This window comes from Pseudorasbora parva, chromosome 19 (genome assembly GCF_024679245.1).
Source record: "Pseudorasbora parva isolate DD20220531a chromosome 19, ASM2467924v1, whole genome shotgun sequence".
Lineage (NCBI taxonomy): Eukaryota > Metazoa > Chordata > Actinopteri > Cypriniformes > Gobionidae > Pseudorasbora > Pseudorasbora parva.
Genome location: NC_090190.1, coordinates 17,753,522 through 17,777,069, shown reverse-complemented (window position 1 = coordinate 17,777,069; position 23,548 = coordinate 17,753,522). Strand labels below are relative to the sequence as shown.

At 38.6% G+C, this 23,548-nt stretch overlaps 1 protein-coding gene across 5 annotated transcripts in view; it reads left to right on the top strand.

Annotated features, from left to right (window-relative positions):
- eya3 (EYA transcriptional coactivator and phosphatase 3) overlaps positions 1-23,548 on the top strand; it is a 28,322-nt gene that overhangs the window by 1,137 nt on the left and 3,637 nt on the right. The window contains exons 2-18 of one of the 5 annotated variants that reach the window (XM_067426529.1): positions 2,899-3,022; positions 6,435-6,484; positions 6,962-7,065; positions 8,908-8,991; positions 9,096-9,162; positions 9,634-9,743; positions 9,975-10,112; positions 10,352-10,431; positions 12,026-12,206; positions 12,879-13,048; positions 14,978-15,061; positions 15,186-15,275; positions 15,356-15,414; positions 15,622-15,782; positions 19,020-19,134; positions 20,579-20,700; positions 21,457-21,557. In XM_067426529.1, the coding sequence (XP_067282630.1) occupies positions 2,990-3,022; positions 6,435-6,484; positions 6,962-7,065; positions 8,908-8,991; positions 9,096-9,162; positions 9,634-9,743; positions 9,975-10,112; positions 10,352-10,431; positions 12,026-12,206; positions 12,879-13,048; positions 14,978-15,061; positions 15,186-15,275; positions 15,356-15,414; positions 15,622-15,782; positions 19,020-19,134; positions 20,579-20,700; positions 21,457-21,557 (1,749 nt within the window). In that variant the 5' untranslated portion in view covers positions 2,899-2,989. Of the gene's footprint in view, positions 1-2,898; positions 3,023-6,434; positions 6,485-6,961; positions 7,066-8,904; positions 8,992-9,092; positions 9,163-9,633; positions 9,744-9,974; positions 10,113-10,351; positions 10,432-12,025; positions 12,207-12,878; positions 13,049-14,977; positions 15,062-15,185; positions 15,276-15,355; positions 15,415-15,621; positions 15,783-19,019; positions 19,135-20,578; positions 20,701-21,456; positions 21,558-23,548 lie in introns of all 5 variants that reach the window. The other 4 variants (XM_067426527.1, XM_067426528.1, XM_067426526.1 and 1 more) reach the window with 4 other exon arrangements.

The following is a 23,548-nucleotide window of genomic DNA, read 5'->3' as shown; positions in this document are numbered from 1 at the left end:
AGTTCTTACAATATCCCAAATGTTTCCAACTATTTTTAAATTGTGAGAAAATTGCAATTTTAACCAAGAAACCGGGACATCTGAGGGAGTCGCCTGTCAATTGCGTCATATCTGCATTATCCTCGGTTTCCAGTTTTATTCTGCAGAAACGCTTTACTCTTAGCAGTGTGCAACAAGTGTCACAGCAGCCTCTGAGCGAACACACAGAGTAACGTCATAATATCATTTTAAATACACTTAAATGTATCTGTTATGATAAATAGAGCTGCGTTACCTCATACTCATGACCGGAAAAGCGGAAATAATGTCGGTTACTGTGTCCTGTCATAATAAAAATCCAGTTGCTCGCAAGCCGTATGTTCAAGGGGGTAATCTAGCGCTCGGAAAGCGTTCCACCCCTAGGGGGTGCCATTGCTAACCAAGCCATCACCTGCTGTTAGCATCCCATTGACTCCCATTAATTTTTGAGTCACTTTGACAGTGAATAACTTCACATCTGAGATGTTTAAAGACTCTATTTGTCCATTGTTTATTTCTAAAGAAACACGACAATGCATTAAAGGCTCCGTTACCTTGTATCTTACACTATCGCCCCGCAGAAGCTGTTTTTGTAAAAATAGGCTAACGATTGCGTCATAACCAACGCGACTCTGTCGCACAGTTGAGAAATTACCGTATAGACCTGAGGAGACGCTCGCATGCAATCTTTTACTGTCTATGAGACAGTCGGGGGGACGTGGAGACATAAAGTCTGATAAAGTCAAGGGGGAAGAATGGGGAGAAGCCCATAGTGAGCCAAAAGCAAGGGAGAAAATATTAAAACAACGTGATTCAGCTTTCACTTTCCACAACTACTAGAAGACCTACAGCTGTCAGACAGGAGGCCCACGTCACATCTACGTCGTCAAGCTCAGTCTGAGCCTGCGCAGTTCGCTCAGCCATCAGGAAGTGAGTGCTCCTATACTGACATCACTTAACGCCGTAGAAGTCAATGGGATCGCTCTGTCCATTTCTTTTACTGTCTATGCGTTTGTTGCGTAACAATCGCTCCAGCGGCTTTGCTCAGGTCCCTCAACACTCTGTCCTGCTCTGCTTCATACTACAGTAACATTAATAACCGCATCCATGAACATGATTTCTGTCCATGTCCTATCCTGATTATTTTTCCACCAGCTGTGAGGTGAAAACCACATGTCCCAAGATTCTGAGCTCAAACTTGGTGTCATCAAACTACGCCTTTGTTTTTAATTGGCGACCTCTAGCGGACGGAAAAGTTACATAGTGTAGCTATAAGTTGACTTCTGCGTCTACATTTTAGAAGTAATTGTTTATGTAAACATTGACTGAGATGTATTGAAAACTAGGAGCCTGAAGCTGAAATTAAAGGGTTGTTTTTGTATTTAGAGGCTTTAACATCTTTTTAATTGAAATCGGAGAGCTTGCTGTCCCTCGATTGACAGCCTACGCAACTGTCACTTACAAGCCCCCAAAAAATTGTAGTGAAAATACATCATTAAAGTTATCCAAGTGGTTTAGCCTTAGTTTTATGCTTCGTTTGCACACACAAAAAAAAACATAAATTGAAGCTTTATTTATAATGGGTTTATCTCCAACATGCGTTTACGCAACTTCTGCTCTCGCATCAACTCAACACGGATGTATAATGCTGCTCTCATGAACACGTGTGCATGTGTGTTGTGCACTCGTAATTACACCAACAATATATATATTTTTTTGATCAAATGGTAAATATTGCCAATTAAATTCAAATGCTTAATATAAGTATGATAGAGTAAAGTATAGGTACAAATAAGCGTTTTTTTAAATGTTTTCCCACACTTTTTTAAACAAAATTAATGCATGGTTTTGTACCACTAAACTTAGTAATTAAAACACTTAATCATTATTTTTTAAAATATTTTTTTTATTTTTATAAAATGTAATTGTCAATTCATTGAAACAATTTCCCCTGTATGCCATTCCAAACATGACTTTCTTTCCTCTGTAGAACATAAAAGAATGTTTAGGTTTTTTTCTGTACAGTGACAGTCAATGGTCCAATTTTATTTTGGACATTGAATTATATCGTAAGAGCAACAACAGAATATTTTGGTCTGAAGCCGGTTGTGATGACACAATTAACATTTTTAGGTGAAAAATCCCTTTATAGATGGTCTGTGTAAGTTGACCAAATTTGAAAATTGATTTCAAAAAGTGTTTCAGTTTTTTGGTTCACTTGTTTTTTCCACATTTTTCATTTCAACATCACGTTCCTGGGACATCAGGCTGGACATTGCATAAGCATAGCTCAGGGATTCACGTGTTTTAACAAACATTGTAGTCTCATATTTACATGAATGAAGCTTTAGCAAGCGTCTGCTAAATTGGTTCAAGTGTAAGTGAGAGTCTGACCTGCTTTCTCCCTTTCCTGCTTCATATTCCAATTATATAAATGCAGTTTAAAGAAAGCATGAGGCGAATAAAATTAGGTTAGATCTTATCCTCGTCCACGCTTTGGATGTGACAGCTTGTGCAGAAACACCTAATGCCTTTTTGATATAATCAGGAAACAATACAAGCTTCCTGGTTTTCACCAAATGTAGGTTAGTATACATGTAAGGAGAGGCGGCCATATAATCCAGGCATGTGTGCTAGAGAGTGGGAGTGTACGGGGCAACATCTGGTGCTTTTGTGGGGGCGCCTCACGTGCCAGTGCTGAGCTCACCTGCCACGAGGGTGACAGTGGGATTAGGCCCCGCAAGCCCCACTTTTCCCCCTGACTTTCCCATGATGCTCAGCACCGTGAACGCGCACACACAACTGACAAGGATCAACCCCAGTGAGGTGGAGAGCATATATAAAGATGTCTCACGATGTTGGCTTATGTCTTTCACTCAGGGCCTTGGCCAAAGCAGAAACAGCAGCAACTGCAGAGACTGACGGCGCAGATTTACTTGAGCGGACGGTGAAGACGTCCTCTTTCACAGCCATGGACGAGTCGCAAGAGGTGCCAGAGTTACCTGTAAGTACACTGCAGTTCTTTCATGCTGTCCATATGACTGAATTGGTTCAAAACACCGATTTCTTTGCATAATCATTTGAAAATCTATTTTTACAAGGTTTAGCGTTTTTAGTTAAAAGTAAATGTTGCATTTGCTGCTCGTCATGTGTACAAATACTTTTCATATATTAGAAGTGCATTTAAGTCTGGACATGCAAGTGGCTGCCTTAGTAACGGACAACAATACCTTAACGTGCTGACCTACGTGGACTAACTTTTATTTGAAAAAATCTGTTTAAAATAGGCTTAGGTTTGATTAGGTTTGAACTTATTGGTCTTGCGCTGCCTATTGATTCAGTTGATTTTAATAATTATATCTTTAATAGGGATGGGCAACAGTGGTCGAGTACTCGAGTACCCGAACGTGACAGCAACGATCGATCATGAAAACGATGATCGCCCTGACTTTATATTTATATATTTTTTCAGATTGGTTATTGCCGCATTTTGGACTGTAACTGAGGTCTGATTGGTTAGCATTAGACAGCACGCCTTCCAGATAGAGAAATAAAGTGAAACTAAAGAGCGCAGTGATGCCTGAAGCGCTGTGAATGATCATGAAATGCAGTGCAAGATGTGCGGCGCCAATCTGTCACATGCACAGCATTACAACGAGAACACGATTGTAATAGAATGTTGTATTCTCCGTGTTTTAGTTTCCCGTGTATCAGCGTGCGTTGTTAAAAGAAATCCACAACGAGAGTCAGAGTGCGGTCAAGTTCATCTGCGCATCTGCGTCCTTTTCCACAGATGCAAGTTGTTAGATTATTTGTTTAATACTTTGATATGTTGTCTATATCTGATTTATCTAATATAGGACGACGTTTGGTTGAGTTTAATAACCAGCTAGCAAAGCGCTGCCGTTATTTTGGCTGGTGTTCATTCTCTTCAGCTCAACGAACAGCCCGACATTATCGACTCTGGGTTATTTGAGACGGTCATATTATTTTTAGATATTATTTTTAGGCTATTTCTTTTTCAAAATTGATGATATTAATAATGCAGCAGTGTTACTCATTTTTTAACAGTAGATCTGTTTTAAAGTTGTTTCTCATTGATTCGAAAACGCGCAGTGATGCTGTAGGCTACTCACTTCATCAAAAATAAAATTACGTGCAGCGCCAATCTGTCACGGATGCTACATAGAATTATAATGAGAACACAATTATAGTAGGGATGGGACGAAATATCGTTTGACAAAATTTCGCGATACAAAACGTGACGAAACGCATCGAGGTCGAAAAAAATGGATCGCGAAATAAAGATAGATGGCACTGCTGCATGATTTGCGTAGTATATACATAATTTAGTGTATTGTGTGTGTGTGTGTGTGTGTGTGTGTGTGTGTGTGTGTGTGTGTGTGTGTGTGTGTGTGTGTGTGTATGGGGCAGACACATTTTCTGTTTGATCTGAGGCATAGTTGGAAAAAGTGAGAGCAGTCAGACACGATGCAACAGCAAACATTAAAAGGGAAAGAAAAGGGTTGACATTAGCATTAATATTCTAAACCAAAAATGCAGTTATTGCCTACATAAGCTACCATATTTTCTGTTTAACTTTTATAAGACTCCAGAAAGAAAAGTGTGTTTTTTCACTGAGCACATTCTCTGCAGTCTGAGCGCGATGCACTGCAGCTCACTCTCTCGTGTCTGAGGTAAATCATTAACACCATAACCCCTTACAGAACACGTGTTTTATTGAGCTAAATACATTACAATCGGCTAAAACTAATGCACAGGTTACTTTCCTGAACAAGCGTGCTCCCGAGTCGTCCGTGTTCTTCACACTGTCCACGTGAATCACGGCCCAGTTCGGCGCGCACACGCAAAATACCGGCAGTTCAATAGGGAATGCGGAGCTCTTAAAGGGGCCACACTATATTCCTCCTCGTGTAATATGGACCTCTTCCAGGTATGGTGTGGTTCTGGTGCGCTCACTGGTACACATTAACAATTTTTCATACGAACTTTTCCCTGTTCTGAATTAAACTGCCAGTGTAAAAACTCCCTTTATATTATTAAAATGAGTGCCCTCCACAATTATTGGCACCCCTGTTTAAGATGTGGTCGCGGACTTCTAAAAATTCTCCTTTTTTTTAAACAACATAGAACCAAAATGCAAAAAAAGAGAAAAATCCTACCGTTTTAGTACATTACTTTGGTGGTAAAAAAAAAAAAAATCACAGATTTTTTTTTTTTTGATATCGTATCGTGACGTATCGTATCGTAACCCTGGCATATCGAGGTGCATCATATCGTGAGTTTAAGTGTATCGTCCCATCCCTAGATTATAGTGTTGTAAATGATCTGTGGTTTCGTTGTTTGTGTATTAGCGTTGTTGTTAAGAGAAGAGCGCATTTAAAATGAGTTTTGTTTTCAAGCCTGTAAAACACAAGCATGGGCAAGTTCACGTGCGCATTTGAGTCCTTTTGGGCAGATGTAAATTGTAATAGGCATATATCTGATAAATCTCATATAGGATGCGTTTGATTGAGTTTATTAATTCTCTAGCAAAGCTCTGCGGGGTGGTGTATTCACAGTTTCAGCTCAAAAACAGTGCCCAATATCATTGACTGGGTTATTTGAGACTGTTATTTTTTTTTTTTTCAAAGATATTTATGCATCATAATCTAGCAGTTATTTTTTTTATAGTCATATGTTCATATTTGCATAGACATCTCATGTTTTTGTCAGCATAAATTTTCGTAACAGTCTTAAAATAGTTTCATATCTCCATGACGGAGACGACCCGCCCTCCGCACAAGCCCCGTCCACGGTTAATTGATTACTCGTTTTTGAGACCTATCGATGATCGAAATGAAAAATTGACAGAAATGCCCATCCCTAATCTTTAATGGCTAACATTGTTTAAATCAGTGGTTCCCAAAGTGTGGGGCGAGCCCGAGAAAAGCACCTCTTCAGCGGATGGAATCACAAGCTGATATTGTGAACGTGTTGCTGGTCTGGCACTGCTGTCCTGTTCTGACGCATGGCTCTGCGGTTCTGCAGTTGGTTATAGTTGGAGTTCTGAGTCTTTGAGAAGATGTACAAGAAGCTTAGCTCATGAGGCGCTATCAAAAGTGCTCACTGCAGCCACTGATTATATATTGTTCATCCAAAGCATCATTGAAATGTTTTTATTTTTTCGTTTATATTCAGTACTGTCTGTAAAATGTCTGTTTAAACGTTAATAAAATTAGTTGTTGCGTACATTCCTAATTTTTAGTTTGAGATGGAATATAGAGTGTCAGACTGCAGCATGCTGCTGTCACTGCATGGAGTGCTTGACATTATTACGTCAAATGCCATCAACCCCTGTAAACCAACCCTGATGTCAAATGTATGCTCTTTTTCTGTTGTTTTGATTTGAGTAGACTAAGAAAGCTCGGCATGATCCAGAAGTGAGTCAGGAGGGTGATTCACGGTAAGTTCATATGCATATTTGTTGTGGTGCATTTCAGACTTTTATATGCATATAGGCTCTACCCTAATAGCTAAGGGTTAGACTGCTAGGATGTGAAGATGCTATTCTAAGCAGTACAGACCAAGGAACTGGATATAAGATCATAATCTCGCTCTTATTACTGATGTGCCCTTGAAAAAGGGAAAGAGAAAGAACAAAGAGTGTCTTGTCAGAGTAAAAGCATGATATTCTTTTGGATAAGTGCCAATCTACAGTCACAGTTCATTATCTAACAAAATGTCAGACATGTCAGAAAATATTTAGTATCAGAATGGCTTCAATCACTGTATTTTAGTGTAACTGCATTTTTAGAGTCTTGCTCAGAACTCAAGAAATCTGGAAGCTGACTATTTTCGAGGCTCATTTTATTATTCATTGTTGTGTTGTTCTACATTAAAAGAACCTTAGGACAAGGTTCTAAAAGTCGTTCTTTTACAGTGTGGTTGCTAATGACTGCGGTGACTCCCCTAACCGAGATGAATCAACAGCACAGTCAGAAGTCAATTCATATCCACCATCATCTGTTGCTCACTTGCACTTATGTAAGTAGGTTATTGTTTTCACATTCATCCTCATACTTAGTTTATTTTAGGGTGGTAAAATATCAAATATATTTTGTTGACAGTTTATAGGGCTGTTGTAATAACTGGAGTATTGTAATACCACAATACTGACAAGCTAACCGCAGAGAAATGCAAGTTTTTCTTCTTTTTTTTATAAGCCTATACCCTTCTTGTTTTATACTTAATGCATGTGTATTTAATGTTAAAGTTTTTCTATTAAAATTTTCTATTAAAATATCCAAAAACTCAGTTTCAGTCAATCTCACGTCAATCTTGAGTACCCATAGAGTAGTATTGCATCCTTCATATCTCCGAAAAGGCTTTAGTTTTATTTTATTTATAAAAGAAAGGCTGTACCGAGTCTTTCCGGAAAAAAACGAGCGGCTGGAGGAGTATCGTGTGGGTGGAGCTCAAGAATCACAAGCTCGTAGCTAATGCACGAGAGCTTCTGAAAGCTGACATCGTCATGCGTGGAAAAGAAAACGTTACCCTAATTAAACCATCAAATGCAGCGCTGCCTTCCCGGAATGCTGTGCGGGCGCATTAAAGTCGTTTGACGTCACCCATAGGAATAAAGTGGAGCGTGGCGCGTCAGAAGTGTTGCGTGGATGACTGGATCTGTACCTGAGAGAGTGTTTACGGGGCGTGCATTTGCTCTTTCGCTTTAGTCACGCGCGCGTGCACCCTTCCGGGAGAAGAGTCCGTACGGCCCATACAAGGACCTTCCGCTCTATCGACGTCAAGCGGACCCATACTCGCAAAAAAACTCTCCGAAACTTGTGAGAAACCGGAAGGAGTATTTTTGACACAGAAATACTCCATCAAAGTCCAACTTAGTGTTTGAAACTTTGTCCATGTTTAGGATAGGAAAAAAGTCTTTAACAGTGTAAAAAGCTCAGTATGCATGAAACAGCATTTCACCCCCCCTTTAAATATTGTGATTTATATCAAATCGTGACAAGTGTATTGTTACACCTCTAGTATAAAGCTATTCAAAAAAATCATTCAATTGTGATAAACGTATTTAATAATTGCAATTACAATTTCAAGGGAATAATCGACAATTATGATTTTTGTCTTAATCATGCAGTTCAGCTTGTGTTACCCCGCCGACGGACTGAGGCTGGTGAAGTGGCGCTACAAGTTATACTTTCAACACTTTTTGTTATTTCGTCCGTGGTTTTGAACGTATTAGTTCAATGAACAGTTAAATGATTCACTCAGTCCCTTGCCATGCCTTAGTGGCGTAACCAGCACTGACTGACAGCCTGTCTAAAACTTGCAAAGCAGTGCTTATGTTGGATGACAGACTCTCGTCCAGTCAGATTTGAGGATCCGAACTTTCTGTTATACATATAACAATAGCCCAATAGACTTTTTGTAAGGTTTGTTCACGTTTGTGGATGCTTGATATTCTGTTTTGTTTCCTTTAGTTCCTGTTTTCCAGCTCTGTTTAGTTTGTTTCATTGGTTACTGATTACTGTATGTCCTGTTGTTGCAATAGTTACGTATTAGTTTCATATACACCTAATTTACTTTCCTTTGTTCTACCCCTATTATATAGCCGTGTCTCCATTGTTCTTGGTCAGTAGTGGGGTTTTCGTTATTCTCCTGCATGTTCATTCAAGTGTTTAGATGATTAATAAAGCGGGGTTTGTTTTTGAGTCTCAGTCTTTGTGTGCCTGATGCCCACATCGTAACGCAAAACACTATGATATATATATATATATATGTATGTGTGTGTGAGAGAGAGAGAGACTGTAGTGCCCTTACATGTATTTGACATGTGAATATAATCCACACCATCAATGTCTCCAGCAGTGCCTGGGGGTCCAGAACAGTCCAATCAAGAGACGATATCAAGATCTCAGGGCTGTGTTACAGAAAATGCATATACTCACAATGGTAAGGCCCATTTACTATATCAGGACAAGAGATGCTGTCTTGCTCAGACATTTAATTTAAAGCATAATACCGCTGTACTAAAACATCCCTATTTTTAACAGCAGTGACGTGCAAAGACCTCACCACAACCACGGCCACTGAATATACCTCACAGATCTACCAAGGAAGCAAGTAAGTACTGAGTTATCTTAAAAGGGTAGTTATTTAAAAAAAAATACAGTTAGTCATGTTTAATAAAACCTGAACTCTATAGTCTAGCATGTCATTTGGAATAAATATGGGATCATAATTGACCCTCTTTGCTTGCCTGAGACATTTTAATCAAATTTTGTGCAAAAAAAAAAAAAAATTGGTGAAAGTTATGACATTTAATGAAAGTTTTTAGAAGGAAACAAACAAAAAAAATCTTTAAAATAACATGCACATATGAATCGTTTAAAAGACCAGGAACCTGTATTAAGGAAGTAAATAGTGTCAGTTTTGAATTCATGTTGACTATCATACCACATTGTACGGATAGCACCTTCATTTGTTAAAGTCAAATTAAATATGTTGTCTACCCAGACTAAAGTCTAGCAGCCTGCCTAAGTACAGTGGTGTTTTTGAACCTTTAGTTATTAACTCTCCTTCATTATTCTTCAGCACGGCTGTCACGGCATATGCCAGTCAAGTGGCTTTTCCCTCCCTGGGCCAATCGACCGTATACAGTGGCTTTCCTCAGTCCAGCCAGACGTATGGACTGCCACCATTTGGTCTGTGCTTCACCTAGTTTCTATCTGTGCTTTAAATCAGAACACTTCACTGAAACTCATTTCACTTAAACCTTCACTCTGCATTCACACTGGACGCTGGCAGTCAGATCAGTTCACTTCTACATTACATCCTGTTCTTAACCTCCCTCTAATCACCACTTTCGTCTCTGCATCCCTTCCCTCCTCCACTCTTTGCCCTCTCCCACGCCATCTATCCATGCACGGCCTCAGGCTCCATGTGGCCGGGCTTAAAGACAGAGTCGCGGTTGCCCGAGGCGCCCTCTGTTGGCCAGACGGGGTTTCTCAGCTTCAGCTCAGCCTATACCTCAACCCAACCCAACCAGATCCACTACTCCTACCCCAGCCAAGGCAAGCCTGCTACTGCTCTCTGTGTGTCTCTACAGGCTCTCTGCACCTCACAGCCTTATCAGTACGGGACCGTTGAGGACAAAGACCTGTCCAGTTCCATCTGCCAAAACCTTTTCATTAACACTCGTACAGCATTTCATTCTGTGATATTTATCATGATTGCCAATCATTTGTAGGACTGAGCTGTTCACTGCATGAGTTTTTGACATCCTGTATAATTATTCTTCATCCCCATTCAGGTTCCTGTTTCACTACATCCAGTGTGTACACTAACATCCCCCCAGGAACTGCCGTGACCACAGCCACTGGCACACATCAGGTGAGTTCATCTGCAGTTGAGGGAGGAAGAAACTCAATACTGGACAAAGAGCAGAGATACTCTTATGAAGAAGCTGTTGATGCTTCTTAGATTAGATGAACACTTTATTTGACCTATGTTGAAGACAGGGGCGGAGCCAGATGATGTAAACATTCGGGGCTTAGCCCAAACCTAGGGGGGTCCGGGGGCATACACCCCCGGGGAGATTTTTTTTTTTTCATTTACATCAGCTAAATGCACTTTTTTTCAGGCTGTTTGAGATAATAGAATGCCTAAAAATCTATATTCTATCTGGGAAAATAAGTTACTCAGTAAAAAAAAAAAAAAAATTCACCCAGTAGAGCCTACAACCTGTTTGGTATTTAACTGTTCTACAGCTGTAGTGAATCCAAAACACCAAACATGTTAAGGATGACTCATTTTAACCCCTGGCAAATAAAAAACATTATCTGACTATTTTTAAGTTAGCCTGCATAGGTGAAATTGGGATTTGGTGTAAACATCATTATTAATCTTTAGAGTTCAGTTTGGTTTACTTTGTGCTTAGCTGACAAATTTGCTACATCAGAATCCATGACCAATCAGATGTTGTTTTCGGCTGCAAACTTTCGCGGTTGGTTAGTTCTACAAAGGAAATGCCCATATTTGGATTAGACAGCGCTGTGTGTGAGACTGAGAGCTTTATAATGATACCAGGCATGACATGTTTCTGTGAATGGAGACGGCACGGGAGCTCGCGTTAGAATAACTGGATGATTTCAGGTAGAAATCTAAGGTAGAAAAAAGGCCGGTGAGGTTTAGTGTTCCTTTTAAAAAATGTGTAGTGTCCATGTTAACTATAGTTAACTACGTCGCTGGTGAAATACAAAAGCCCGCCAATCCCTGATGACAATGACGAAGAAGATGTTTATTCTTCTTCGTTAGTTTTTATTGGCATCGGCAAACAACCTGAGTGATGTGCGAAGCATTGCCGACTGCCCCACACACACACACACACGGTAAAGGAGCTTTTGTTTCATTTTTTGCCGCTCCAGTCTGAAAGACTGAGAGGAAATGAAACAAAATTATTATTATTATTTTTTTTTTACTAAAAGATTCTGGGCTTTTGACAAAACATTCGGGGCTTAAGCCCCATTAGCCACCCCCCTGCTCCGCCCCTGGTTGAAGACAGACTCGATTATACAGATTGTCTTGAGCAACAGTTTCCGTTAATATAGATGAAATGCTCTGCTCATTTAGTTAGCTGAAGTATGTGGAGATATGATTAAAACATTATACAGTGTAGAACAAAGTTGTTGTTGTTAAAAGTGCTAAATCATCATGATTATTATAAGTGATTCAAAAATAGAAACAAAAAAGTTATTTATAATTTTTAACCAGTAAATTGGGACAGACTGTGGTTCAGAAAAGTAGCTTGTTTTACATTTGGAAAGGAAAGCTTGAAACAATCAAGCTTTGGTTGCTTTTTGTTGAATAAACAATAAGCATGGATTTTTATTTATATAAATGCTGCAGATCGTTTCTTGAGAGTGGTTGCATTTCTGATGGCACAACCCCCCCCAAATTTTTTTTTTTTTTCTTCTTTTTTTTATAGGAGTTTTCAAATTACAACTCTCTCAGCCAGAGTCAGTTCTCCCAGTACTATGTTCCTCCTCCCAGTTACTTGTCCGCTGGGCTGCCCAGCAATGATAGAGATGGAGCAGGAGTAGTGGCACCTGGGTATCCAGCCATTAAGACAGAAGGCAGTGCCTCTGCAAACCTGCCCAACACAACAGGTGTGTTATCATTTTCTATTTATAATGGTTTTGGTATTTATAAAAATAAAACTTTATTCAACATGGCCACATTAAATTGATCATAAAGTGCATTACAGGAAAGAAACGTATAATGTTACAAAAGATTCCATAAGATTTCCACAAAAAATATTAAGCAGCTGTAAACTATTTTTAACTGATAATAGTAAAAAATGCATAGCTACAAATCAGCATAATAGAATGATTTCTGAAAGATCATGTGACACTGAAGACTGGAGTAAGGACTGTTGAAAATTCACCTTCTCCATCACAGGAATAAATTAGATTTTAAAATTGTATTCAAACAATAAAGTTATTTTACATAAAAAAAAAAAAAAACTACAAAAGAGATGTTGTTAAAGAAAACCTCCCAAACTTTAAGAATGGTAGTCTTGTGTGTATATTATTATATATTATGCAATTTATTATTATTATTATAATAATACTTAAAATTAAAGTCAAAATTATTTTATTTTTAAATGCATTAATTCATATAATCATTTGGATATAAAAATATTTTGAATAATAATTGTTAGGTTTTAATAGTACATTCCTGTTGCTCTATACAGTCCTGGTCTGGATCATGTTTTCATTGTAAATGCCGCTCATTCTTCTGGCTCTCACTGCAGTTCATAATTTTGCTCATTCCTTTAGATGCATCCCCAGGTGTGACGCTCCCAACTGGTGTGGCTCTGCCTGCTGGGATGGCCCTTCCCACAGGAGCACAAGATCAGGACGAGCCCAACCGTAAAAACCCTCCCAGCAAAGCTAAAGGCAAAGCCAAGAAACCAGACGGTTCCCAGTCCACAGACAACGACCTTGAGGTAATGCAGCAACATTCTGACCCGTTAACTCTTTCCCTGCCAAACACATCATTTTCCGTGTTTCCATGTTTTCACTTGTACACTTTTACGCATGTTCTGAATGAGTACAGATTTTCCTGATCAAGAAAACAGGCGAAGAAGATGCAAAAAAACAAGCAAGCGTTTGTAAGCATATGTAAAATAATGTGTTCATCAACATTAAGCATCATATAAATCAAACTGCCTAATGTTACTGAATTAAATGTGGGCCCAGGATGAGCTATAGGACAGTGAAAGCATTAGAAGTTTTGATGAACCTGATCTTCTCCATCTGTGTTTGATCATTGCTCTGAATCTGGGTGTAGTCTTTGACAAAAGAAACTTGATTTTTTTTCCTCAGCTTTTTGTTCAAAATGTTGCTTTTTTATGACACTTACTAGGCATGTGCCGATTTAAATTTTTCATTTTGCGATTAATTTCTGAAGTTTTATCACGATATTATCACGACATTGAAATAAGTTGCAAAAAAAAGTGTTGCCATAGCATAACCGGTTTAAGAACTATTTTTGTAATAACAAAAATAACTGAATGTTTAAATACAATAGTGCACCAAAATATATACAGCTCTGGAAAAAAAATTAAGAGACCACTTAACATTGAGAAATCAATGAGAAATCAATGTTAAGTGGTCTCTTGATTTTTTTTCAGAGCTGTAAAAGTAAAAAAAAAATTAAACAGATTAAAGCGCAAACGAATTAGGCTATAAAGAACGACAGGTAGGCTAACAAATAAGGTCTCATTGTTTAATGCATTAACTAAGATTGAGCAACAGCTACATTTAGTACAGAAAGTATAATGTTTTTGGTAATGTTAGTTAAAGGTGGGGTAAGTCTTATTTCAAAACCGTTTTAGAAAAAGGACTCGCGAGTGGAATAACAAACTTGTAGCCAATCAGCAGGTAAGGGGCGTGTCTATGGTGAGAAGAGCGCTCGCTCTCGCTCTGTGCACGTCATTATTCAAAACACACGAGTCACTCATGATGGACATTAGCCGAGAACTAGCCTAATATATGCTGCTTGACTATGCTCGTGTGTCATGTTCGCTTGTTAGTCCATTTGCGATCGTATTGTGTCTCACTTCAGTGATGATAAAGACCCGTTCATTCCCACACCGTATGGAGCATCTCCTCACTGTGTGCTTCAAGCATCAGCTCACACAATTGTCACACAAGTAAGATACTATACTCCTAATATATGTTTGTTTCCTCTTCATGATCTATATAACCCTTATCCAGTCATAATTGTAATATGTCGTTAGCTGGACTGTCGGCTCGTGTGCTATAGAGTTGTTCATGAGAACAGTTTGTGATTTTGTGATCGCTATGACTAATCTTGTCATAATTGTAATATGTCGTTAGCTGGACTGTGTGCTTATGTGCTATCGAGTTGTTCATGAGAACGGTTTGTGTTTTGTGATTGCTGTAACTCTAATCTTGTCATAATTGTAATATGTTCGTTAGTTGGATTGTCGGCTCGTGTACTATCGAGTTGTTCACAAGAACGGTTTGTGTTTTTGTTATAGAAGGGATGACTTTTTCATTGAGTATTCAACCTGGATTAGATACACAGAGATTTGCATGCGGACAGGAATGCATGCGGCTAGAATAAAACATTTGTTGTTGTTGGATCTACATGCTCAGATAATCATACAACAAAGTATTATATGGCTCATTACATTTTTGTGAAAATGATCAAAAACACTGGCAGTGACTGGCTTTTTTTTTTTTTTTTACGGTGGCGTGGAAAGAGTTAAAGGGATTGCTCACCCCAAACCTGTTTGAATTTATTTTTTCTGCTAAACAAAAAAAGAAGATATTTGGAAGAATATGGGTTGCCAAAAATTTGAACCCAAGTACAACAATCATGACAAAGAACTATTTTCTTTTCTCAGCGTATCTTCTTGTGGGATCTGGATGAAACCATTATCATTTTCCACTCTCTTCTTACTGGTTCATTTGCACAGAAGTTTGGCAAGGTACAGCAAATTCCTTTTTTCCCCAAAAAAATCTAAAAGCTTTTGAGAATGATTTGTTTATCTTCTGTTTTTTTCCCCCCTCTACACATTCTTGATGTTTTCTGGGATGGTTTTATTTATTCAGGATCCAGCTACAGTTCTCAATCTGGGTCTTCAGATGGAGGAATTGATCTTTGAGCTTGCAGACACACATCTCTTCTTCAATGATCTTGAGGTAAGTGTAGCATAACACAAGGGTCAGTTTGCTGTCTGTTAGGCTCATTTAAATAACGTTTACCTCTGCTGTCAAAACAGGAATGTGATCAAGTCCATGTTGACGACGTTGCCTCGGACGACAATGGGCAGGATTTGAGGTAATGAAACTTTTTTCATTTTGTGATGAGCTTTCCAGTAACTACTTGCATCAGTAAATTGCTTTTCAACTGTGTTTTGCTTATATCCTCAAAACACGCATATTGCTGTTACATTTATGACAAAGGATATGTGTAAAAGCACTTTTTTTGTAATAGGTTTTTGATTAATCTATATTAACACATCTAATATTGATCATTCTGGCTTAGCAACTACAACTTCTCTAGCGATGGCTTTAGCGGGCCTAGTGCGGGCGGTGGTCCGGGTTCCACCGCAGCGGTTCAGGGAGGAGTAGAGTGGATGCGTAAGCTGGCTTTCAGATATCGTCGTCTCAAAGAGATATACAACGGATTCCAAGGGAATGTGGGAGGTGAGAGTGTGTCTTGTATCGCTTATTTCAAATCCCCCACCCCTTCATGTTCACACAGACAAGGGTCCCAGCGGGTCCTTAAAAAGTCTTAAATTCAGTTTTATCATTATCTTGAATATCTTTAAATGGTAAAAGAAAAGTCTTAATTATTATTACAAGAGGTCTTAAATTTGGGGATGGAAAAATGGGAATCACCACATGGCTTAATGTGATTGATTATTAAACTTCAAAAGATGATAGCTGCATGTTTCAAATTAAATAGATGGCATGTTCTACAGGCTTGTGGTTTCAGAGCTGTTTGCAGTCAACAAATACAGCAAAAATTCACTTTTTGCCAAGCGTTTGATTATCTACTGTTGTGTGTATTTTATAGATGTACACATATCTAAGACGTCAGAAGTGCAGCTGCATAAGCAGCAGTAACTGTCAGAGAGTACTTTAACATTTTCATTCAGACCATACAACTGCAAAAATCGACTCATATTTTTACGCAGCAAGCATGTAGTGTTCCATTGACCGAAAAGAAGCAAATGTGCTTTCTGAAAATCTAAACATGCATTTTAAATATAATCATTTATAATGATTTGCTTTAAAGGGGTGGTTGCATGCGATTTCACTTTTTTAACTTTAGTTAGTGTGTAATGTTGCAGCTCAAGCATAAACAGTATCTGCAAAGTTCAATGCAAACTGAGATATTGTCTTTTAAAGTTATGGCAGTTTATTGCCTACAAACACGGTCGGTATGGACTACAACAAGCTTCTTCCCGGGTTGGTGACATCATAAACCCTTGCTATTAACATAAACACTGCCCCAGATTAGGGATGTTAACTGATGACCGTTTGAACGATGGTTGACCGTATCAACATAACCGATTAAAGTTGTCAGTAAAAAAAAAAAAGTCATCTCTAAATTAGGCTATTATAGACAGTGGACTAAACGCTACTACAGTTAGCCATCATCTCATTCCAAAATCTTTTTGTGTAAAGTGAACAAATCCCTCATATTCAATTTTTCATAACTTGCATGTTTGTACTTAATAAACCAATAAAAACATTTGGCGTGAGGTCACAGCGTTTGGGTTTGCGCGCTCACGGTTTGCAAAAAGTAAACAGGCTAAAACACTCAAGGTTAGAGCCAGGGAAGACGACAGTATGAAGCGTGCATTCTGCAAAAGATGGGCTTACATTTGGAAGGTGTTGGTATATTACATCTACATTTCAGTGGTAACACTGAAACAATAAGGTGTTGATCATCATCTTTCGTTCTTATTGATAGCACTACCTCGAACTAAAGCGCCGTCTCTTCGGAGCTGTCATTTTCTTAAATGAGCCGCGGCAATGTTTCAAATTAGTTTCTAATGCTAGACAAATGCCTTTATTTTCAACCCGATCACCTTCTACCCAAACTATTTCGAAAACTAAGGAGCCATTTGTCCTCCGATTACAAGCAAGCTCCTCGGCGCTGCGTTTGCGGGACTCGTTCGCGGTGGAGAGGATTTTAAAAAAGTGACGTGAGTGGAAGGGAGGCGGCGGCGCCGAGATAGTGTGTGGGTGTGTGTGAGCGGGAGGCAGAGAGATCATTGAGAGATGTGACAAAGTTCCGAAAATCCAGGCGCGGCTCGCGGCTGTTCTTTCAAATAGCGCAGCATATTTTAAACTAATCGGTTAACCGGTTTCAACCTAATGAGGCTCGGTGGTCGGTCAAGTCGGTTTTCGCCATCCCTACCCCAGATGTGACTTCTTCCCGTAATGGTAAGGGCCGTGGCGTTTCCGGACGACCTGTGCTTGGCACTTCAGCCAAAAAAAATACATGAAACTACATTTGGCCATCTAACCAATCTAAAACCATTGCGTTTTTCGGAGGCTTTGGCTTCATAGAAGCAGGAAGCAAATGAGCCGTTCAAAGGACAGTGGAGACAGCTTAGTATTAAGTATTAAGACATGTTATACTGCACCCATAAACACAACTAAGCCTAGAAAAAAACATAAAACCACCCCTTTAAGCTGAATATAAAGCTTTTTGTTTTTCATGTCTATTTTAGGGTTTATGTTACCGTAGAGGCGTAGACATTGCTCTACCCCACACATACAGAATACATTTTTATTTGTGCAGGCCTTAAAAGCCTTAAATTTGAAACTTAATTTAACTTAAATTAAAACCCCTGTTGATACCATGCACACGGTGGTGCTGTTACTTTACTTTGTTAAGTAGTAGTTCCTCTGTCTTGCCTTGTTCCTCATATTTGGTTGATATCTAATCAAGAATGTTGGAATGAATTTCATGACAGCCTCGTGTGCTGTCTGTCTGATTGAACTGACAGTGGGACATTTGTGGAATAACTGGTTTAATGTTCCAGCATGCTATAGCTTGTGCACAGAACACTGAAGCCATAGTATAGTGGTGTTTTACACTACGGTGGGAATGAGCATGCAGCATTAGCTGTGTTCTCAGGCAATTTTTTTTCTGCTTTTTTTGACCCCATGAAATGGCTTTAGAAGCACTGCTTATTTACTTTGTTGATGTGCACTAGTATTCCAAAGTTTGAGGTAAATATGATTTTTAAAAATAAATTAATACTTTAATTCTCTAACAAATTAGTAATTTAATTCTGTAGCTATTATAAATGTTAAAGGTTCTTGTTACATGTTAAAGCTGCTGTCCGTAACTTTTTTTGTGTTCAAGATTTACAAAAACTATATGAGAATGTACAACATGAAACCATTTTCCAAACCGTGTTTTTGTCTTACCCTGAATCATTATGGTACATTTATAATAAGTATTTTTATTGGGACTATTTTTGGCCAGACTGGTAGGTACCGCTGCGGAGGAGCACCGTAACTGCGTGATCCGTTATAGACATAAAGAGAGAGAAGTACCTCCGGCTGCAATGTTCTTCCGCAAGATGCATGCAGTTCTGTTTATTAACTACTAGCGTGCAAAAAGTTACGGACTGCAGCTTTAAATAAATGTTCTTTTGATCTTGCTATTGATTAAACAATCCTGAAAAAATGATCACGGTTTCCACAAAAATATTATGCAGTATCCCTATATTATAATATAACTGTTTTCAACAATAATACAAAAATAATACAATAATACAAAAATTATTTTAAAAAAAAATTCTGGAGGCAGCAAATCATATTATATTAAATTGAATAGAGGACACCCTCAAGTATTTTTAAATGGCTGCATATCATATATAATTTATTTTAATGTCAACATTGCTGTTTTTGTAGGTCTGCTGAGCCCAATGAAGAGGGACCTCTTGCTCCGGCTGCGTTCAGAGATCGAGACCATTACGGATGCCTGGCGGAGCACTGCCCTCAAATCTCTCTTGCTCATTCAGTCAAGGTATGAGTCACTCAACCTGTATCTTAGGGCTGGTTAAGAATTTTTTTTAATTGTTTTTTTTTGTTGTTTACGATGCACCTCTGATGGAAATAACATCACAACTATTATTTCCTTCAAGAGGTATCAATTTTTGGTCAAGATCTTGTATTGACAATGCAAATCATTCTGTACTCCAGCACATTCCAAAGACTTTCAATTAATTTAAGGTCTGTACAGGTGCCAAAAAGATTCATGCTCCCTCCCAATGATTCTTTCACAATTTGAGTCTGATGAATCTTGACATTGTCATCCTGGAATATGGCCATATTGTGTCTTCTTTATTTAAGAAATAAAAAGCTATCCGGTTGTTAAGGCTGACGTCACGCAGCAGCGCTTCCTGGTCCATCTTATGCCACAAGAAAAACTACAAACGGTGCTAATATAATCACAATGTGGTGTAATACTACAAAAAAAAGTTATAATAATAAACTTTTTCTCCATACCAAAATTCCAGATGGCCAGACAGTGATTCATCTTTCATAAATCGATAAAATATTAATGTCTGTAACGCTGTGACCATAGAGAATGTTGTATAGACTGTAAGTTAATATGCTTAACTTTTTTAAATGTTTGATGTTTAATATGAAAAAATAGCGCTCATAAATGGGCGTCAATGGCATTCTCAAGTGAAACGAGTTGAGGCTTGGACCCAGAAACGTCGTTCCGTACGTCACGACTTAAGCGGATACACTCATCAACTAGAGAAGAACTGTTGCCAAACATATAACATGCTAGAAACATAATAATCACTACTATAAAGATCCAATCATAAACTTTTAAGCATTTCCCTATTTAAATCTAAACAGCAGCTTTTCTTTTGGCCGCGCAGTGTATATTCATTGAATCGAATTGTGATTTACATTGACAAGCGAAAATAATTGAATTGAGATCTTTTGAATTGGAATCAAATTGAATTGACATCTGTACACTGCAAAAAATGCTTTCATAACTCAAAATGAAGTGATCTTTTGCTTAAAATAAGCAAAATTATCTGCCAATGGGGTAAGCAAATTAATCTTGTTTTCTGTTTGAATTAAGATTATTTTGCTTATTTTAAGCAAATTCTCTCTTAATTTTGAGTTATTTTTCCCCAAACAAGACAATTACTTTTGCTTGTCTAGTAAATACTTCTTGTTTTAAGAATTTGTAGATGTTTGGACTAGAAACAAGACGAAAATACTAAGTAAGAAGAGCATTTTTTGCAGTGTACTGATACCCAGCCCTACTGCACCTCTCTCTGTTCTCCAAACATGCATGATTTAGAGGAAATCATCAGATCTTCTTCTAGGCTTTAAACGTTGTTTATGAGGTGGTAGAGCAACACGCTAAACAGGTTTCTCAGTGCGGATCTTAAATGTAGTGTACACGCTGAAAATTGTCACATTTTTGCTGTGTTTCTTCACAGAGGCAGATGTATGAATATTCTGGTCACCACCACTCAGCTGGTTCCTGCTTTAGCTAAAGTGCTTCTCTATGGCCTTGGTGACGTCTTTCCCATCGAGAACATCTACAGCGCCACTAAAATAGGTAACAAGTTTGGTTTGACAAAAAATAAAATTCAGACCTTCATGTCATACTCAAGCCAGATGATCCAGACTTGCAGAACACAAAAAAAAGAATGTTAAAGAATACAGTGAATAGGGGCTGTCAAGCTTCAAAAAATGTAAACTAAACCACAACCGTTTTGACAGACCTTCAGCTGTCAAAACTTTAACTTTAAACCGTTCCGCATATTTCCATTTGACAAAAAGTATATCTCTGGAAAACGTGTATGGAAATGACCGAAGACCATAAGGGTGTGTTCACACTTGTCATGTTTCGATTAAAACGAACCCTGGTTGTGACCGTCTCCCTATGCCTTTGGTTCGGTAACTTTAGGTTCGCTGTTAAAAATGCCAGTGTGAACACTAAATGGACCAGGACTATATGTTTTGTTTTTTGGTCCAAACCAAACTAACCAAAATAACCGAACTACAAGTGTGAACATAAGATGTCATATCTCTTCAGAAAACATAAAATATAACACTTGGAATAAAGGCTTAGCTAATTTTGGAGCTTTTATCTGTTTTCATTATATGAAAGAGTGGTCACAATATTCTTTGAAAATTCACATTGTCTTCCAGTGTATAAAGTAATATGCTTTTGAACAACCATGAGGGTTTATAATAAATTATGCCTACATATTCAATGAATGTATCAAACGAAAACTGAGCACAAGGGTAAATTTTACACAGTATAGTACACGTTTGTTAGAGTAACGCTGAATGACTCTTGTCTTTACAGGAAAAGAGAGCTGCTTTGAACGCATCATCGCTCGCTTTGGGAAGAAAGTGACCTATGTTGTTATAGGGGACGGCCGTGATGAAGAGTTTGCAGCAAAGCAGGTACAATACCAGCATATTACATAATTCTGTCAATGACATCACAATATGAAGTGGTGATACTGCATGGATTTCCTTCTTTTTTTTCCAAAACTCTATGATTCAAATTATTTACATAAAGTAGACCCTGAGGTACACTAACTTTTAAACGTTTGGAGTCAGTATCATTACTTTATGTCTTTAATGTCACATGACCCTTCTTAAAGAGCATATTGCAGGTTAAATTTTTTTTGAGATAAACATATTACCTTGTATGAAAATGCCATATGAAAAGGTAATGCAGGATTTAAAATGTTTTTAAAAGACATAAGAGCAAAAATTTAGCAGATAAAGTGGCCGTTTCGTTGGCTGTTTGTAAAACGGCTGTTTTTTTCAACATCGCGTCATATTACGTCACGAGAGGGAGTCGTCTGCCAAGCTCTGCATTGGCTCAGTGCAGAATAGGTTGGTATTCTGTAGTAATCAGTGTATTTTCGGTAGTTTTTCTATTTAAATTTATCATTGTCATGGAAAATGATAGTGTCCAGCCTGTCAGGACATTGAGTCCACAGGTTTCCTAAAAAAAAAAGTTAGAAAAGCTGCATTGTGGCGTTTTTTGCAGGTGAAGAGACGGTACTTCACTTCTGCGTCTGCTTTGACACACGCGGTGGTGTGTGTGTGTGTGTTCACTTTACACCGCGGATTATCAGCGATATGATGAAGTTTAACATTAATCAATTTCAACATTGATTAATACAAAGTATGTAGGTAACATAAACACACATGCATAGTCTCACACTTTAAAAAAAAAAAGTTAGGAATTATGTGCTGATAATGTACATTTTATTCAAGCGTATATACATCGTTCACTCAAATACATACTCAAAACGTCATACACCCCCACACTATCGACGGTGAATGGGCACAAAATAAACCCATAACACAGAATGAGTGAATAAAGGATCACAATAACACGTTATACTGTCTGTGGCTCGGCGGCGGCGGAGTGTGACTGGTCGCGGATCTGTCAGACGATCAGCTCGGAGAAACCGCGTGAAGCACCGTAACTGAGGCGATCCGGGCGAGCACACAAACGCGCGCGAGCGTTCGCGTTAAACAGAGACTGGAGACTCAAACCAGAGACTCAATGTTGCTGCTAGCTTTAGATAGAAAACATTACTTGTGTGCAAATGATTTGTTGAAAAGCAGAGAACAGCAGCCTTTTCAACAGAAACAACCAGAGAGGGAGTGAGGGCGCACGTGCGTATGTGTGTGTGTCATGGTGTGTGTGTGTGTAAAAAGGCACTGTAATGGTTGCAGCAACTGAGCTATAGCATAATAATACTCATAGATCTAGCCTGTGACATTGTTGTGCATGATTTGGCAATAGGGGACAGCCATGCTGGTGAAAATCAAGCCGACTCCCGATTTTTTTTTATTTTGTATGTTTAAAAAATATCGTGAGAGAGGGAGGTGCGAGAAACGTGCTCGGCTCGTCGTGTTTTTCCTCACAGGCTGCGAGCCACGACCATACGAGCATCCACAATGTCCACGCGAGGGAAAAACATCGTCTGCGAGCTCATATGTCAGCAAAAACAGCACCGGGTAACGTTACGCCCCGAGCCCGGCTTTAACGTCTAATGTGGACGGCGAGTGTGACTTAAGCCAGATGGTCTGAACTTATTATTAGTTTCTGTTATTGGTATCAATACTCCTAGATGACCAATAGCAGCTTTGCGATTGCCTGATACATGATAATTATCTGCTAAGTGTTGTAATCTGAGCACAGTGTTAGCGTATAATGTTATGAGCCGACTCTCTCACCTGCTCTGTTTTCCACTTTTTCTCCTCACACAACAACTCAAATCCTCTCTTCTGATCGTTGTTCTGTCTAATCCTGGCCTGTCCCTAATTGTGTGTCATAATTGCATGGCTGTGGTGTGCCATATGAGTATTAATAAACATTTATAATTTCCTCAGCGTCCGAACTGTCATTGCAATCCATTGTTTTCCTA